This window comes from Oncorhynchus tshawytscha, linkage group LG28 (genome assembly GCF_018296145.1).
Source record: "Oncorhynchus tshawytscha isolate Ot180627B linkage group LG28, Otsh_v2.0, whole genome shotgun sequence".
Classification (NCBI taxonomy): domain Eukaryota; kingdom Metazoa; phylum Chordata; class Actinopteri; order Salmoniformes; family Salmonidae; genus Oncorhynchus; species Oncorhynchus tshawytscha.
Window position 1 is genome coordinate 32,696,599 of NC_056456.1, and position 17,293 is coordinate 32,713,891.

The 17,293-nt window shown below is 40.9% G+C and overlaps 1 protein-coding gene across 2 annotated transcripts; it reads left to right on the forward strand.

The window, feature by feature from the left end:
* Nucleotides 1–8,279: 8,279 nt before the first annotated feature.
* On the forward strand, nucleotides 8,280–15,691 carry LOC112227097 (zinc finger protein Gfi-1). 2 transcript variants are annotated; one of them, XM_024391938.2, is made up of 8 exons: nucleotides 8,280–8,365; nucleotides 9,016–9,169; nucleotides 11,159–11,352; nucleotides 11,593–11,784; nucleotides 12,006–12,412; nucleotides 12,532–12,669; nucleotides 12,848–13,013; nucleotides 13,345–15,691. In XM_024391938.2, exons 3-8 carry the CDS (start codon nucleotides 11,241–11,243, stop codon nucleotides 13,521–13,523), a joined length of 1,194 nt encoding a protein of 397 aa, XP_024247706.1. In that variant the 5' UTR covers nucleotides 8,280–8,365; nucleotides 9,016–9,169; nucleotides 11,159–11,240; the 3' UTR covers nucleotides 13,524–15,691. The 2 variants fall into 2 exon arrangements, with proteins under 2 accessions (XP_024247706.1, XP_024247705.1); XM_024391937.2 differs by lacking the exons at nucleotides 8,280–8,365; nucleotides 9,016–9,169 and adding an exon at nucleotides 9,251–9,778.
* The last annotated feature ends 1,602 nt before the right edge of the window (nucleotides 15,692–17,293 follow it).

Sequence of the window (17,293 nt, forward strand, 5' to 3'; positions counted from 1 at the left end):
TAATAGGCCTAGGTGGTTGAGTGAGAAGCCACCCATGGTTGACTGGTGCTGCAGCAGAACAGACATATCTTGCATAGGATGACTGTGGATGCAGAACGTCAATTCAGTGGAGTCACAGTGTCTGCTCTGCTGTCCTGGAGAGCGATGGCAGGGACAGCCACAGTATCTGCTCTGCTGTCCTAGAGAGCGATGGTAGGGACAGCCACGGTATCTGCTCTGCTGTCCTGGAGAGCAATGGCAGGGACAGCCACAGTATCTGCTCTGCTGTCCTAAAGAGCGATGGCAGGGACAGCCACGGTATCTGCTCTGCTGTCCTAGAGAGCGATGGTAGGGACAGCCACGGTATCTGCTCTGCTGTCCTGGAGAGCGATGGTAGGGACAGCCATGGTATCTGCTCTGCTGTCCTAGAGACCGATGGCAGGGACAGCCACGGTATCTGCTCTGCTGTCCTAGAGAGCGATGGTAGGGACAGCCACGGTATCTGCTCTGCTGTCCTGGAGAGCGATGGCAGGGACAGCCACGGTATCTGCTCTGCTGTCCTAGAGACCGATGGCAGGGACAGCCACTGTATCTGCTCTGCTGTCCTAGAGAGCGATGGCAGGGACAGCCACGGTATCTGCTCTGCTGTCCTAGAGAGCGATGGCAGGGACAGCCACAGTATCTGCTCTGCTGTCCTGGAGAGGCATGGACAGCCACGGTACTGCTCTGCTGTCCTGGAGCCAGGGACAGCCACAGTATCTGCTCTGCTGTCCTAAAGAGCGATGGCAGGGACAGCCACGGTATCTGCTCTGCTGTCCTGGAGAGCGATGGCAGGGACAGCCACGGTATCTGCTCTGCTGTCCTGGAGAGCGATGGCAGGGACAGCCACGGTATCTGCTCTGCTGTCCTGGAGAGCGATGGCAGGGACAGCCACGGTATCTGCTCTGCTGTCCTGGAGAGCGATGGCAGGGACAGCCATGGTATCTGCTCTGCTGTCCTAGAGACCGATGGCAGGGACAGCCACACCCAGTTAAGTAAGCAAGGGTAAATTCTAACTCTATAAGAAATTAGTTAAGGTTTGCCAAAATTGGTTACCTATTGGAATGCAGTTTAAAAAATGGCCACATTGCAATACCCATACTAAGTATACCACTTAGAATGCATGTTCAATACATTGCTTCATACTAAATGGTATGCTAGTGTGAATATATTGGGACAGAGTCTCCCTTGACATTGAAGCAGCCATGACCAGTCTGCTGATCCAGCTCTTCCCTGGTAGGGCCGGTGGTGATGAGTAGAGACCATTGACCTATATGTGGTAACCTCACCCAATGAGCACTCTGCTTTGATTATTCAACCTAGTTCATGCAGCAGTTAAGCCTTGGGAAGGTCCTGACTCACAGGGGTCAACTATAGGACAGGGTGCTTGAAATGTTTACGTTAAACATCACTATTGTGTGTGTACCTCACTCACAAGGTGAAATATTGATGACTCTTTGAAAATTCCAAACAAATGTTATTACCATACATATTGAAGTTGTCTATCATTCATTGTTTATTAAATGATGTTAAAATCACATTTCCCGTCCTCCTAAAATGTAAACTTTTCCCACCTCCTTGTCTTTGTTTGTGAAACGGACTTTGAGATAAGATCCAAAAGGTCGACAGTTCATTTGAAGAACATTCAAATGTTTTAGAACAGTACGGCATTCTGATTCGCCAAATTATGTTCTCTTCGCACTATATTGCAAACTTTACAGTGTTTCTCATTTATAATTATATATATAGAGAGAGATAACAGTACAGTAGCACATCAATGACGGATAAACTATTAAATAACGTTTCCCAGAGTTTGATATGTCCGTTCAAGTACATAACAAACAACTGCCTAGCCGGTCGACTCAAACCCCGGTCTCAGGATATAGAAAGATAAAACATTTAGATTTCTTCATCGCACTATGAGTTTGTTCAAATTTAGCCCTATCTGTAGATCACTCAACCCTTAAAAAGGAACCAATGTCTTCTCCTTTTCTGGATAAAATGACTAATAAGATCTTTCTCTCTCACTCTTAGTGAGAACATCACTGCTGTCATTCAGTCACATTGGGTCCTAGTGAACAGGTCACTGCCATTCTCAAGCTCTGTTCTGCAGAACTGGTTTCGCAAGAGAGAGCAACTGTGAAAGGAGAGCCGGACTACCCCATTTGGGGCCCCAGGGGACCAACCTTTTTTGGGGGGTGAAAACAGATAACTTCATGCATTTCAACAAATTGTGTGTTGAAATTTTTTTTAGAATGCTATTCTACACATTTTGTCAAGAGGCTATGAGAAAATGTACAGTTTTAAAGCTAATTTCCTGCAATTCTATACTTTTTGCAATGGGTTAGAGAGAAAGAATGTGCTGTTTTATAGCTTATCTCTTGATATTGTTCACATTTCCTGCTAGTCTACACATTTTTCCATGAGACTGAGTGATAATTTAATAGTTTTAAAGCTAATTTTCTTGTAATTCTAAAGATTTTGCTATCCTATGGTATCTGGGGGTCCCCAACCTCAAAAATATTTCGGTTGGTAGCCCCCTTGAAGGTCGAGGGCCCTGAGGCACGTGCCCTGAGTGCCCATCCAGTACAGTCCAGTCATCTTGTAGTGCCTGTAATAGGCCTAGGTGGTTGAGTGAGAAGCCACCCATGGTTGACTGGTGCTGCAGCAGAACAGACATATCTTACATAGGATGACTGTGGATGCAGAACGTCAATTCAGTGAAGTCCTAGTTTTTTTCATTCAACACAAAAGTGGTTTTAAGCCCTAATTACAATAAAGGCCTACATAAAACCACATTTGTGTCAGTACCTACTATGGGCTGTCTGGCTCGGAAAAGGCAAATTTGTCCAAAGCTTACTCATTACGATAGATTACCCTACAAGGAATAAGTAAATTACATGCCAAATATATAGCGGAAATAGTGAAAGATGGTGCTGAGATCTAGCAACTCCTGTTTGAAAAAGTGTGTTGTGCTCAGTCAGCTATGTGACACTTTGACCAGACTTCTCACACCTTATTCAGAGAAGCAGACAGAGTTTATTTTCAGAAGAAAATTTCTCTGCCAAAACTAGGTCTGCAAAGCTACTGGTAATTTACCAAAGATAACTGATCTACCAAAGATAACCTTCTGTAATTTTGGTAATTAGCAGGTAATCTATAGCAATATATGGTAACTTTGGTAATTTATACTTGAATAACCTTTAAATATATTAATGTAGAGTATTATCTTGTTAAATATCTGTGTCTACTTTCTAGTGGATAGGGAAAGGGAACGTGGGATACCTAGTCAGTTGTCCAACTGAATGTATTCAACTGAAATGTGTCTTCTGCATTTAACCCAACCACTCTGAATCAGGGAGGTGCGGGGGGCTGCCTTAATCGACATCCACGTCTTCGTGGACAGGTTAGACAGGTTAGACTATTTGGCCTAATCAATAAAAAAAATATCTAATCAACAATGGCATTATTTTCCATTAACTCTGAAACTCTTCCAACTATTAACTTTTTTTCACAGCTGCCACCAGTTTGACACCAAAACATTTACCTTAAAGACATTTCAACAAACTAAAATAAATACAAGTGTGTAAAACATCTTTTAAGGTTATGTCATGCTGAAACACTTCTATTAAACATTAGTGGTATTCACTAAGTTGATGGTTTATGCAGGGCCTTAAGAAAGTATTCACACCCCTTGACTTTTTCCACATTTTGTTGTCTTACAGCCTGAATTTAAATGTAGATTTTGTGTCACTGGCCTACAAACAATACCCCATAATGTCAAAGTGGAATTATGTTTGTAGAAATTTTTACAAATTCATTAAAAATTAAAAGCTGAAATTCAGCCCTTTCGTTATGGCAAGACTAAATAAGTCATCGTAAATAAGAATTTGTTTTTAATTGTCTTGCCTAGTTAAATAAAGGTTACATTTAAAAAATGTAAAAGTTCAGAAGTCAATATTTGCTTAATGAGTCACATAATAAGTGTTTAACATGATTTTTCAATGACTACCTCATCTCTGTACCCCACACATAAGGTCCCTCAGTCAAGCAGTGAATTCCAAACACAGATTCAACCACAAAGACCAGGGCGGTTTTCCAATGCCTCACAAAGAAGGGCACCTATTGGTAGATGGGTAAAAAAACAGACATTGAATATCCCTTTGAGCATGGTGAAGTTATTAATTACACTTTGGATGGTGTATCAATACACCCAGTCACTACAAAGATACAGGCGTCCTTCCTAACTCAGGAAGGAAACCGCTCAGGGGTTTCACAATGAAGCCAATGGTGACTAAAACAGATAAAGACCTTAATGGCTTTGAGGATGGATCAACAACATTGGAGTTACTCCACAATACTAACTTAAATTACAGTGAAAAAGGTGAAAATAAGGAAGCCTGTACACAATACAAATATTCCAAAACATGCATCCTGTTTGCAATAAGGCACTAAAGTAAAACTACAAAACATGTGGCAAATAAATCAACTTAATATCCTGAATAGAAAGCGTTATGTTGGGGCAAATCCAACACAACACATCAGTGAGTACCGCTCTTCATATTTTCTGCATCATGTTATAGGTATGCTTGTCATCGGCAAGGATTAGGGAGTTTTTTAGGATAAAATAAACAGAATAGAGCTAAGCACAGGCAAAATCCAAGAGGAAAACCTGGTTCAGTCTGCTTTCCAACAGACACTGGGAAACAAATTCACCTTTCAGAAGGACAATAAGCTAAAACACAAGGCCAAATATATACTTGAGTTACTTTCCAAGACTACATTGAATGTTCCATAGTGGCCTAGTTACAGTTTTGTCTTAAATCGGCGTGAAAGTCTATGAAAAGACTTGAAGATCGCTGTCTAGCAATTATCAACAACCAACTTAACAGATCTTGAAGAATTTTAAAAAGAATAATGTACAAATATTGTACAATTCAGGTGTGCAAAACCCTTAGAGACTTACCCAGAAATACTCACAGCAGTAATCGCTGCCAAAGGTGATTCTACAAAGTATTGACTCAGGGGTGTGAATACTTATGTAAATGACATATTTCTGTATTTCATTTTCAATAAATTTGCAAACATTTCTAAAAAACTTTGTCATTATGGGGTCTGTGTGTATTAAATACAATCCCTTTTTAATTCAGGTTGTAACAAAACCAAATGTGGAATAAGTCAAGGGATATGAATACTTTCTGAAGGCCCTGTATTTAGGAGAACGTTTTCCAGCTTTGTCATTTTATTTAGAGAGTTACAGATGTGATAATCCAAAGTAGCCAAAAAGGCCACTAGATATTATTTCATAAAATTCCAAAACAACTTTGAAAGATACCAAAATCTGGTGGTTTACTGGTAAACTGAGACATTTTCCAATATTATACCCTCCTTTTGCAATCCTAGTCAAAACACAGATTAAAGTACATCCGTGGAGTCATTACTATGTGTGTGTGTGTGTGTGTGTGTGTGTGTGTGTGTGTGTGTGTGTGTGTGTGTGTGTGTGTGTGTGTGTGTGTGTGTGTGTGTGTGTGTGTGCGTGCGCGTGCGTGCGTGCATGAGGTAGAAAATGGGGTCTATTTTGTCCAAACAAGTCAAACATCTTATCAATATCAACAATGAGCTCTGAAGCAGTCCTGTTAGGAATATTTAACAAGGGAGATTAAAACTACCAATGTACTGAGAAGACAGTAACCAGTGGCTACCAGGAAGACTTCAATGTTACTATGAATCATAGCTCTTCAACACAGAGCTGTAAATCAATAACCAATAATCAATAAGCTCTTTGCACTGAACGCAGTCAAGTGTATCAGAAAATCACACGACACGGAGAGCATGGTTGTGAACCCTGACCTCTCAGCAACAAACTCCAACATGCTCCTAAAGAGGGGCACAATAACCAGGAAGCTCTGAGTAGATTTCCACACGTCTGTTTCCATGAGATTCCTAGTATTTGCCCACTTTGGATGATTTACAACCAGAAATTGGCCTGGCGGCTTGCTAACAAGGGGTCTTGTTGATCAGATTGATGAGGTACTCCTTTTCTGAGGAGGTGATTTGTAACCTGTTTATAGCATCCAGCAAGTCCAGGAGAGAGTGTTTTCAAAAACTTAATTATTGACAAAATCATGCCAATATATAGCCAAATAGGCCTACAGTCTGTAGCTGTATATTGTTTAGCTTTCTGTGCAGTTTAAGGAAAATGCACATTGAAGTTGCTGTTTGGTCCACTTTCTTGACCTTCGTAATTCATAATCTTATATAACATACAATACAGGGGAACCCAAACAAAAGAAGAAGCATGCATGACTCATTGATGGAGAAACTGTAAAGATACACACTGATTTGAAGAAGAAATCTTATGATCATACACTCTTAGAAAAAAAGGTGCTACCTGGAACATAAAAAGGCTATTTGGCTGTCCCCATAGGAGAAACCTTTGAGGAACCATTTTTGGTTCCAGGTAGAACGCGGTCCACAGAGGGTTCAACGTGGAAACCAAAAGGGGTTCTCCTATGGGTACAGCCGAAGAACCCTTTAGGAACCCTTTTTTCTAAGAGCGTAGGACAGTTGGAAAAGAAATGAGACATAGTGTGGACAGAAGGGGACTATAGGGTTTTCTTCCTCACAACCACTGATTTACTAGTTCAGATGACAAGATTTGAAGGGAGAACAAGATGCTATCCCTCTGAGAGAAGAACTGTCTTGTGGTTTTGTTTCGACTGCGACACAGTAAATCATGCATTGTGTTCTCGATTGCAGCCCTATCTGGAGGGAGCAGTTGGCAGCTGGGGGTTCAGTCAGTTTTGGCTTGTTGTTCCCATTGGGCTGTGGTTGAATGAGGGGAGGCAGTGGGTGAAGTTAAAGGTTTGTGTGTGCGTGTCCATGTGTTTTTTTGTGTGTGTGTGCTGTGTGTGTGTGTGTGTGTGTGTGTGTGTGTGTGTGTGTGTGTGTGTGTGTGTGTGTGTGTGTGTGTGTGTGTGTGTGTGTGTGTGTGTGTGTGTGTGTGTGTGTGTGTGTGTGTGTGTGTGTGTTTCTCCTTAGCGCTTCACGTTTGTGTGGTTTGTGTGAGTGGGCCAGAGGAACTTGTGAGGTGATTAGATAGCGGTGTGGTTTTTATAGAGATGTCTCAACACTGATGGAGGCTCCACAACAGACTCCACTCTTACTGGATTCCAACCCCCATGATCTGCCTCTGACTGCTTGACGTACATTGGGGAGACTATTTTGATACACTGTGTAGCTTAATATTCTATGGTAAATTGGACAAGAATCCAAACATGCTTGAGTCACATGAGCTACAAAATGGACTGTGGAGGCTCACAGTCCACTGAGCTGTTGATAATGTCTGAGAATACCTGCTCGGCTTTATAAAACCCACAGATACATAAGATTAGTCTATCAGTGGTAGGCTTATTTTTGTACCTTTATTTAACGAGGCAAGTCCGTTAAGAACAAATTCTTATTTACAACGACGGCCTTCCCTAACCTGGACGAGACGCAGCCCTATAGGACTCCTAATCACGGTCGGTTGTGATACAGCCTGGAATCGAACCGCGGTCTGTAGTGACGCCTCTAGACCACTGCACCACCCGAGAGCTTAACAGACCTGACTTTAAAGTCATTTTCCTTGTTGCATCACTTTTAGAGTGGATTGCAGTCAAGAAGATTCAGTTGAAACTTTCAGGGCTGGTTTCCCAGACCAAGTTTAAGCCTAGTCCTGGATTTAATAGCACTTTCAATGGAGAATCTCCATTTAGCACAATGTTTTAAGTCCAGGAGTAGCAGACTTAATCTGGGTCTGGAAAGCAACCCTCAAATAACTAACATATTGCACAATCAAGTGTTTTGAACTGAGTTGTCTTCTGAGAGATTCACAGGGACTATGTGGTGTTGAAGCGACAGCATTGCACAGGTAAAATACTATATATACTTTCCAGGAACAGCAGTCACATACTTTCTCTCTGCGCAGATATGGTTTCAAGAACATTAGCTTGAGCTGCAGATATAGACTGGTGGTTCAGAGACAGCAAGTCAAAGCCCACGTTTATTTCTATAGCATGTTTGAGAAAGTTGAAAGAAAAAAACCACAAGCTGTTATCACAGCGACTCTTTGCAGCTATTTCAATCACATATTTGGCTGAGAGACTGTAGCGTTTACCACCAGGGTCTCTGGATGGTGAGAAAAGGAGAGAGAGAAAAAAAGCCCGGCTGACGAGATGATGACCTGCCGCAGCGTTGATAGCGCCTGCTCTGCACTGTGTTTGATTTCCTGTTCTGGCTCTGAGTTTATACTCTCCAATTCCTTCAGCTCTGCTCAGATAGATATCACTCTGCAACACTGCACAAGGTCAGTCTGCTTTGCCTTTACCTCAATGCAGTGTGATTGTGATTGACTGCTCAAAAGGATGCAAAGATATTTGCACTCCTTTAAATTTTTGTAATGGCTTATATGGTCATTATTAGACAAGACAGAGTGTTGGGCTTGATGCACTTGATGCTCTTAGTTTGCTTGATGCTCTTAATGCCTCAGACACCATATTAAGTCTGTACAGTATTGTGCATGTCAAGCTATGTCTAATCAGTCTCATTCTCAAGACCCTAAAAGGCACATAAAGGTGCATCCTCCACTGAGGTCCCATGCAAATGGGATTTTTCCCTCCAGATATCTTGATGCAGATCAAAACTTCAGGGAACAAAAACTCAAAAGATTATACAGATTTCACAGACCTGGGTTCAAATAGTATTTGATTTGTTATCTTTCAAATCCTCTGAGTGTTTGATTGAGTCTGTCTGATGGAGTGCCAGATGGGAGAGGTTTGCACTTGGGTCTATTGCATTGGTTCAATTTTACCAGGCATGCTCAATCAAGCCAACTCAATTATTTGAACCCAGATGTGATATCAAATCCATAAAGAGAAACAATGAAGGCCACTATGCCCTGCCCTGTGTGTAAGAGTAGGCATTGGTGCATCAAGTGACAGTCCGTCTGGCTTTCAGGTTGGAGGCCTTCTATTCCAGTGAACTCCATCCAGTGACAGTCCGTCTGGTTTTAAGGGTGGAGGCCCTCTAATCAAGTGAACTTCCACCTGCAGGAAAGTGAAAACCAGGAGAGAAGACAACAATGAGCTATTCATGTCAGTCAAGATGCCTGGTCAGTTCAGTACACAAATAGTTCAGATAATGAATAGTTGTGAGATCCATTTAAAGGAATGTTTAGGATCTGTCTGAAATTACACAGCTTCTGTGTGGGCATTGGCACTGTCACAGCTAAGGATACGTCTAGCCAGCCCATAACCCATAGGTCTAATATTGGAAACATCATTACAAACGCACAGCCCTACCTTGAGCTGTAAATAGACAAACAGAGTAAAATTGGGATATGGAAAAGCTGCTTTGGAACATGAGTTGTCTGTGGGAATTTTTAAATGATGATTCATTGGGTGTTGTGTTATTAATTCATGAGGAGGTATAACTTTGTTATAACATCAAATCAAATTGGTTGAAGTCATTTCATATGACTTGATTGTCAAACAAGGTAGAACAATTGAAGTAAGAGTACAAATTATTTAGAATAGCCCTTTATGTCATTAGTGATCAGGCCTAATCACTGTCTATTTACTGAAAGTTGTGCAAAAAAATCTGAAGTTCAGGAAGTTGTCAGCTGTTTAAAGGTCATGACAGCCGCACAGCTGCTGTGTTCAGATGAGAGAGAAGGAACGCTGCAAGTGGCGTCTATTACGCATGTGGACACCGTGTACGGGTAGGTCTCAATGCATTAGACTTAAATAACAAAAATTGTAACTGAAACTGTTTTGTTTCTTGACAATTTTAACAATGTAGACTAAATGTTAATGCTTCTATGTGTGGTTGATTGAGTGTCAAATGTTTTAAGGTAATGAATTAAATACTTTTGGGGGGGGGGGCAATACTTCTGATGTCAAGTGATTTATCAATTACTTGCAGTTGCAATGTGTTGGAGGTGTTAGTTGTTACTCAAAAGGCTCTGTAAATAAATAATAATAAGCACGGGTAAACTACTTTGGCTATGAGTATCGAGCATGTGTTCCAACTTTGCTTATCTCAAGTTGTACTTGCAGGTTCAACTAACAACTTTCTTTCCCACACCGTCCAGAAATCGATATCACTTTGCTTTCAGACAACGTCGAACACCAACTTTGAACACGAAAATCCTCGCAATGATTTAATTTGAAGCTTAGTGATTTCTGGAATAGGATAAATGACAACATCTCAATTCACTCCAACTTTTTTTAATCAATGGCGAGCCGAGCGTCTCATTTCATTGAAATGACGTGAAAACGTTGATTAAACCAGTGTGCCCAGTGGGTACTGATATAACAATAGAGCCTTGACATGCTTTTGCATTACGCATTTGGATAAGATACATTCGGAAGAAGTTATTGGGTCTATACGGGTGAATTAGCCAGCATGTTAACTGACGGCGGTTTAGTAAGGGATACCTCAGGTCCGCACATGCAGACGGTTGCATGGAGAGGGCTCGTCACCTTGCCGTGCATGCGTCATTAATGGGATATCATTGCCGGTGGGTGAGCTCTGAGAAGGTACCGCAGGATCCGTTTACATTGACATGGGCCTAGCTGCATAGGCCATTAATGAAGGGAGGGTTAGGGCTTTAAATCGAAAAAAATATTCTAAAGACTCCACATCATAATCAAAGAAATTCCAATAAGATTATGTCAATTTTAACCCAATGCACACACGTTTAAACCAATAAATCGAAAAAAATATTCTAAAGACTCCACATCATAATCAAAGAAATTCCAATAAGATTATGTCAATTTTAACCCAATGCACACACGTTTAAACCAATCATTGTATCAAATGATATTCTGTCATCTGATTCTGAAGAAACTCAAATATTACCTGTCATGAAAGGAAACAACTACTATGGCCTCTTAATGACCTTTTTGAAATATGATAAGTTGTGGTATTCAATCACACACTCCGCAGACCGTGGAGGGCAGTAAGTTCCTCTGGCCACCTGTCTAACAACACCTGGTGAACGCGCAGGTGCCTTTGGGCAATGCGCATGCTTCATCTCCTGCCAAAAAATCCCTATGCTGGATGAACCTGTCAACCAATGGTATTCAAATCTTTCCAGAGATAAAATAGGTCCGTGTGGACGAAGAGGATTTCATCACAAGTGACCAGGGATCTTGACAGTCACACAGCAGAGAGTAACCATGCCGAGGTCATTTTTGGTGAAGAGTAAACGAGCACATAGCTACCACCAACCACGATACCTGGATGATGACTACATTAGAATGGATACTATTTTAGCCCATATATGCGCAGGTATGTCTATCTGTGATGCTGCTCTCAACGTATGTCATGCCTAGGCCTGGACTTAATTATAATACATTATGCACGTCACACACAACTCTGTTTGGATATGGATACGATTCAAATGTCTCTAAATTCGCGTCGAATATTTATGTTTACTTTTTAGAATTCACAAATAAAATATAAAACTATGACGAATATTGTGAGCTTGAGTTAAGTGCCAGTCCTTGCTCTCTTTCTCTGTGGCTATAGAAAGCAAATTGCAGGTTGAGTTTGAGGGGAACTGTGACGCGCAGGTTGCACCTAACCTCTCCCCCGAATCCCGTCTGGTGCACACGGCTGACCACTCGCCCATCTACCCGCTGAGCTGCGAGGGCAGCGTGTGCGACCGCTTCTCGGACTATGACGACTACTGGCGCCCTCCATCTCCATCTGCATCACCAGGTTTGTGTTTATAGTTTGTTGTGATGTCATCATTACGCATATGCGCACTGCATCTCCAAACATGGTTATTTGAGGCTGTCCCTCTCCTTTTCATATTTTAGCACTTTTATCCTTCAATATGGGCTACCAGAATATTAAAGGATGTATTATCTAATAACTATGACCTATTTTTGTCAATAGTATTTGGAAACGTGACGACTCATAGTACAAATGTTTTCCAGATTCGGAACAATGCTTCACTCCGTCAGCAGACGACGCTCACCCTTTCGCCATTCCATTTCGCCCTTACCCATGGATTGCCTACTCTGGCTCCGAGCTCCGGCACCTTGTGCAGCGAACATATCAACACAATCTCCCCACAACCCTGGAGCCCGATATACAGATGGGCCTCTATGGATCCGAGGATGGTGCCACCAACTCCCTCATTTACGCACAGAGGGGCCCACACACTGGATTTTATAGGGACTTTGGGTCGACGGTGTTCCCTACCTATAGAATGCGGGACGCCGACCAGTTATATTCGGACCTCAAGCTGAAGACCAAGGCCTCTGAAATCAAGTCTGAATCCGATCTCATCTGTTCCCGTATAGAACCAAGTGGATCGTACAAATGCATCAAGTGTTGCAAGGTGGGCCTAGCCACACTCATCTATCAAAACGTATGGCAACGATAAACAATTGTTCGGTTTCAATTGGGTGATTGTCACTTATTAACACATAATACCATCTCTTTCATCCTTTCCTAAAGGTATTCTCGACGCCGCACGGGTTAGAGGTTCACGTTCGTCGGTCGCATAGCGGTACTCGCCCCTTTGCCTGTGGATTGTGTGGGAAAACGTTTGGGCATGCAGTGAGCCTCGAACAACACAAGGGCGTTCACTCACAGGTAAGGCCCAAATGCCTATGTCACTTAATATTTGGACCTTTAGGCCTACTTTCTCCTATGCCTATTGGGAATCAATACCACGTGTAATGCATGCGTAAACGACAAAAACGCAATGGATGAAATTAAAAGGAGCAGACGGCCACATGTCGCATAAACTCACATCGTACCTGGTTCACAGGAGAGGAGCTTCAACTGTAAAATATGTGACAAAAGCTTCAAGCGCTCGTCCACGCTGTCCACGCACTTGCTTATCCACTCGGACACGCGGCCCTACCCTTGTCAGTACTGCGGGAAGAGATTCCATCAGAAGTCCGACATGAAGAAACACACCTTTATCCATACAGGTGAGAGATCCCGCACCAACCACAAAAGATAAGTTACTGATTTTAAAAGATTATATAAAATATTTTACAAACGCCTGTCATTTAAAAGTGTCAACCAAACAAAAAGTAACTTTTCCCTCTGGGCACACACTGGTTGAATTAATGTTGTTTCCACGTCAGTTCAATTAAATTACGTTAAACCAACGTGGAATAGACCTTGAATTGACCTCGGTGCCCAGTGGGTATGCATATTATGCTTCTAAAAGTCAGACAATTAGGCACGAGAACAATCACAGCAGATATGGAGAGCTCAAATTGACACTTTCATAATGCAACTTGTATACATTATCAGGTGAGAAGCCGCACAAGTGCCAGGTATGCGGGAAGGCCTTCAGTCAGAGCTCCAACCTCATCACGCACAGCCGCAAGCACACAGGCTTCAAACCTTTCGGCTGCGGCCTCTGCGGCAAAGGATTCCAAAGGAAAGTGGATATGAGGAGGCACAAGGAAACACAACATGGATTGAAATGAAAAACTGTCAACACCGAAAAACTGTGCTGGAGAATTGTATTATTTTAATACATGTAGCGTAAATATGTCCCTTTCAAAATACGTTTATGTTATTCTATCATTGCTTGGCTATATGCCTAATTGTTTTCATTCTTGAATTCTTGTTTTGAAAATTAAACATGTATTTATTAAATAGGCCTATAGATTTTCATTAGCTACAGGCCAAATTCTGAATATCATTTCACACAACACAAAAATACAGGATTTAAAAGTTTTGGTTGTGATCCACAAGGATTGTATTTGCGCATAATTCGTTTTAGCCTAGCCTGTTTGTTTTCTTCTCGAGAAGAAACCGGCTGGTTAAATGCTATAGCTTAGTAGGCTATTTATCGGAACATTTTAATATTAATGCCTGTTTAATTAATTAACGCCTTTAATTATCCAACACAGTCGCTTTATAATCTGCTGTGTATACCGAATCCATGAGTTTATGAATTGATGCTCTTTTGTCTGAATATACATTTGAAATGTTCCCTTGTCTTTTGTAGAAAAAAAAACAATGATAGGCTTATAAGTGAAGACATCTAAACCTAACATGTTCATATATATATATATGGATGAAGGCCTATATATATATAATAGGCCTTCATCCAACATTGTTGTCAGTGAATTGAATTGTTGTCAGTGAAGTGAGTGAATTGATACACTAGGTTGAATTCTGAATGGGAAGAGTAATCGGGCAAACTTCAGTCTCCTGTAACCTTTTCAGACATCTCTCCAACATATTACATGATACATTTCTGAAATCCTCAAAATGTTTCATAATCACGCACAAACACACATTTTTATCACAGAAGGCGGCACACCCATTTGTGTACACTGAGTCAAAACCCTATTTTCAGTTCTCACTTGGTAGACAGCAGGTTAGATAAACTGGGACACCATTATTACAGTCCCAATTGTACCCCAAAAACAATTCAATGTTGTGTGATTAGGAAACATCTGAGAATTTCAGAAATGTATCATGTGTTGTATATGTTGGATAGATAAAGTGTCACATTTTTTCTGAATTCCTTCAAATAACAGTACTAATAACAATTCTACAAGAAACTGTACTACAAGAACCAGAACCTTGCCTAACCTAAGTACAGGTGTTCCCTAATGTAAACCGGATCTTTCCTCCATTGGAAAAGCCTAGAAGACTATCCTACTTTAGCTAGCTATGTTTAGTAAAGCGGGACAACAAAAAAGTGCTGAATTACAAAATGTAAACATAATATTGGCAACATAAAAAAAAAATGTATTTGATGCACCAGTAGTATGCACATTTACATCACAACTTGGCACTGTTCATTATGAGTTGTATGACCAACAGAAAAAAAAGCTATATGTCACTGTGCATTGTAAGGTGAACTTCCTGTTTGAAGTTTGCTCTTGGTGCTTTCAAGACAACTGGGAACTCAGAGAAAAAACGAGGTCTAATCACGACGTCCAGATCGGATATCTAGAAAGAGGTTAGAGTTGCTGACTTGGAATTCCGAGTTGAATCACTGTTCAAAACGATTTTCCCAACTCAGAGCAAGTTTCTTTCGGGAGTTCCCAGTTGATGTGAACTCACTGACGTCGGAGATTTCGGTCTAGTACCCAGTTGTTTTGAACGTGGCATCTGCCCCCTCTATGATGTCAAACCAACGAAGTGATGTGATTTTTATCATGTGGTTGGTTTCTCTGCAAGGGCATTTGTTTACTGTTACAAACTGTCTTTCTATTTGTGTTGTGCAACTAAATTAATCGGAACTAGGAATCTCAGAAATGTCCGCTTTACTAACTAGTTAAACATGGCTCGTGCATAACTACAACCTGTTTGCAAGTGTGGCATTTACGAGTTTTCTAGTAATATATGAACGTTGCATTAGTGTTGGTGCTTTCAAGACAACTGGGAACTCAGAAAAAAACGAGGCATCAGTGATCTTCAGGTCGGAAAGTCAGAGCTCGAGAAAGATGCCAGAGTTTCTGACTTGGAATTCCGAGTTGGATGACCCTTCAAAACGTTTCCCCCCCTCCAAGTTCCCAGTTGTCTTGAACGCACTGATGTCGGAGATTTCGGAGTTCCAAGTTGTTTTGAACGTGGCATAACAATAATTGAGATTTTCTCTTGTCAGACCAATAAATATATGCTTCAGGATTAAGCTGTCCCAGTTTATATGATGTTCCACTTTCTGAATTCACCCTATAGGCTTTTACAATTTAGACACAATTCCATTGCACAATATTTTAATTACACAAATGTTTAAATGAACAAGGAAAAAATGAAAACTCGCACCAACAAAATTAACATGTTATTGGCTTCAAGCGAAAAGCTTTAGAAATAATATACTATGGTTATATCTGTAACCGTATCGTCCTAAAATGTTTGAATAATAAAATACACAAAATATCCATAAAGAATCACGATAAAATATTTTTATCCCCTCCAAAATGCTCCTCAGATAATGTTTCAATTCGCGCGAGCCACCTGGTCCAAAACAAATATTTTCAGACACAACTTTCTTGTCACACTTGGAACAAACGAGATTACAACACCATAAACTTCCCGTGAAGGAACCCGGGATAAACAGCGACACATTTATTGCACCATCCTCTTCCAGCATGGCAATATAGTCGATCACATGACATTTTTATACACAGTGGAAAACCTGAGTGTGATTTATTTGGTTTTATAGAAGCATGGGGTTAAACATTGGGAGGCTTGTAACTTTGAAGATTTGATTTAGACATTTACAGTATCATCAGATTCAGTATATCAGTGTTTGTTTGAAAATTAGGAGAGACATAATACGACTATACATTTCCGCCATGAAGCTGTACACTATGCACCTGTGTAATAACAAGCCTATTCGATGATACAGTACATCTGCACAATCTTCTTGGAAATTACCGTCTTCATTTCAGAGCACTAAAGCCTCAACAAGCACTGTCCATATCCTGAGAGAAGATGAAAAGTAATTTCTCTCAATTCTCAATAGTTGTATCAATAAAACTGAAAAATCAACCAAACCATAGTAATACAAAAAAGGCAAGGCAAGGTTCTCCAATAGTGATTTCAAATAAAAGTAAATCAACGATATCAGAAGCGCGATTACCTCCAGCCCTTGCCGTTCTGATAGGAAACATGTAAAGATTTGGCTGTAACAGTAAAGAAAGTAGTATATAGTAGAGGATACTGGATGGCTATGGTTGTGAGTAGCTAGACTAGGCTCTGTAGGTCCTGAAGTGACAGCTGCTACATCAGAATAGAGAGGTATTCGACTGAGGTCGGGCTCTTCAGGGCCTCCCGTACACCACTGATAACCTGCCACACACAAACACAACATGGTCAGGAAAAACCAAGGGTTATCCTACAAAGCAGGTTTGAGGAGTTAGCGAGGTAACTTTGGTCAACTCTTGAGTTCAACTCGGGATAACCGTCATTCAAAAGTGGCTCACCTTTTAAGCCTGGTAAATTTATATGCAACGAATCCATCAGAACTATAACCTGCTCCAGGGAAGAGCAACTCACGGCCAATGCCACTTACCCTGAATGAAATGACTGAGCCACGAGTTGAGGACCAATGAAATCAGATTCCCTCCTTCATTTGAGGAAGACAACTGATTAAATATTTTATTAAAATGTCTGTGTTAAAAAATAAAAATGTTAAAATATATCACATTACCCATTTAGTAATGACACAAAGCATTTTAAACTTCACGCACAGTAACACTTTTGTATGACTTAATACAATTATTTTATC

Coding starts and splice junctions, on each gene's coding strand:
- LOC112227097 (XM_024391938.2), top strand. CDS start 11,241: ATGCCGAGGTCATTTTTGGTGAAGAGTAAACGAGCACATAGCTACCAC. Junction 11,353..11,592: donor TTTAGCCCATATATGCGCAG/GTATGTCTATCT, acceptor CTGTGGCTATAG/AAAGCAAATTGCAGGTTGAG. Junction 12,670..12,847: donor ACAAGGGCGTTCACTCACAG/GTAAGGCCCAAA, acceptor CCTGGTTCACAG/GAGAGGAGCTTCAACTGTAA.